Genomic DNA, 1,172 nt, shown 5'->3' with positions numbered 1-1,172 from the left:
CGTAGCAGCCACTGTGTCAATCCATCTTGTTGAGGGTCTTCCCCTTTCTCCCTGACTCTACTTTACCCACCATGATATCCTTCTCCAGAGACTGGTCCCTTCTGACTACATGACCAAAGTACTGTGAGGTGAAGCCTGGCCATTCTGATTTCCAAAGAGCATCCTGCTGTACTTCCTCCAAAACAGATTTTGTTCAAAGGAGTATTAGTGAAATAAAGGGTGAGCATACCAAATGGAGAGGAAAAGCAAGGCACAACTTCAGTAGCTTGGATTGTTGCACTCAAAAAACCCATTGGAAGGTGCCTGCCCTGTCTCCTTTCTGCTTCCCACTATTTGTAACAATTATCTCAAAATCAAAGCTTTAGAGGTCAGATGGATAACTTCAATTAGTAAAACAAGAGAAAATGGTAAAAATTATGGTAAGACTACAAGTCAAAGGAAAACACATGTGTCACATGTGTGTGCCAGCCTGGGACTTCTGGTTTACAGATGTAAGTCTAGCATGTTAGCCTGGAGTATGAGACCCTTTAGATATTCCTATATCTTTCCAGTTTCATCTTCCTATAGTCCCCTATTATGCTTCTTGTGGCCCAGCCTAACTGTGATATTCTCCCAATATGACTCACTCTTTCCCATATCTGAACTTTCACTCTACCAGGAATGGTCATTCCCTTGAAATTTCTAACTGTTCAGATCCTACCCACTCTCTGGGTCTCAGATTCTTTACTTGTCAAGTTGGGAAGAAGGGTGGATTACATAAACTTTAAAATTCTTTTCTGTTCTGAAGTTTTGTGAGCCTTGTGTAATATTCTGCACCCCCCAGGTGGACACATTGCTGGGAGTCTTGCTGTCATGACAGATGCAGCTCACCTCTTGATTGACCTGACCAGTTTCCTGCTCAGTCTCTTCTCCTTGTGGTTGTCATCAAAGGCCCCCTCCAAACGGCTGACATATGGATGGCACCGAATAGGTACAGTTCCCTGATTGAGCAATAAAAGCAGAATAGTGATGCAGTCAGAACAAGGGTGAAATTGAAAAGAGTAAAGAAAACCCTTGTTCAGAAATTCCTTACAGCTACCTCTCTGGTATACAGAGTAAAACAAACGTCTGTGTGGAAATATGTCTCATCAATATTAATTCAAATAATAGGCAGATAAATGGTACTATCTCTA

The 1,172-nt window shown here is 41.9% G+C and overlaps 1 protein-coding gene across 1 annotated transcript in view; it reads left to right on the top strand.

Annotated features, from left to right (window-relative positions):
• SLC30A8 (solute carrier family 30 member 8) overlaps positions 1-1,172 on the top strand; it is a 42,360-nt gene that overhangs the window by 13,768 nt on the left and 27,420 nt on the right. Inside the window, exon 3 of the mRNA XM_007946869.1 lies at positions 824-970. Coding sequence (XP_007945060.1) covers positions 824-970 — 147 coding nt within the window. The remainder of the gene's footprint in view (positions 1-823; positions 971-1,172) is intronic.

This window comes from Orycteropus afer, unplaced genomic scaffold (genome assembly GCF_000298275.1).
Source record: "Orycteropus afer afer isolate SDZICR_OR568_19922 unplaced genomic scaffold, OryAfe1.0 scaffold00173, whole genome shotgun sequence".
NCBI classification, from domain to species: Eukaryota; Metazoa; Chordata; class Mammalia; order Tubulidentata; family Orycteropodidae; genus Orycteropus; species Orycteropus afer.
The sequence above is the reverse complement of the archived record's forward strand: the minus strand, read 5'-3'. Positions and strand labels throughout refer to the sequence as shown.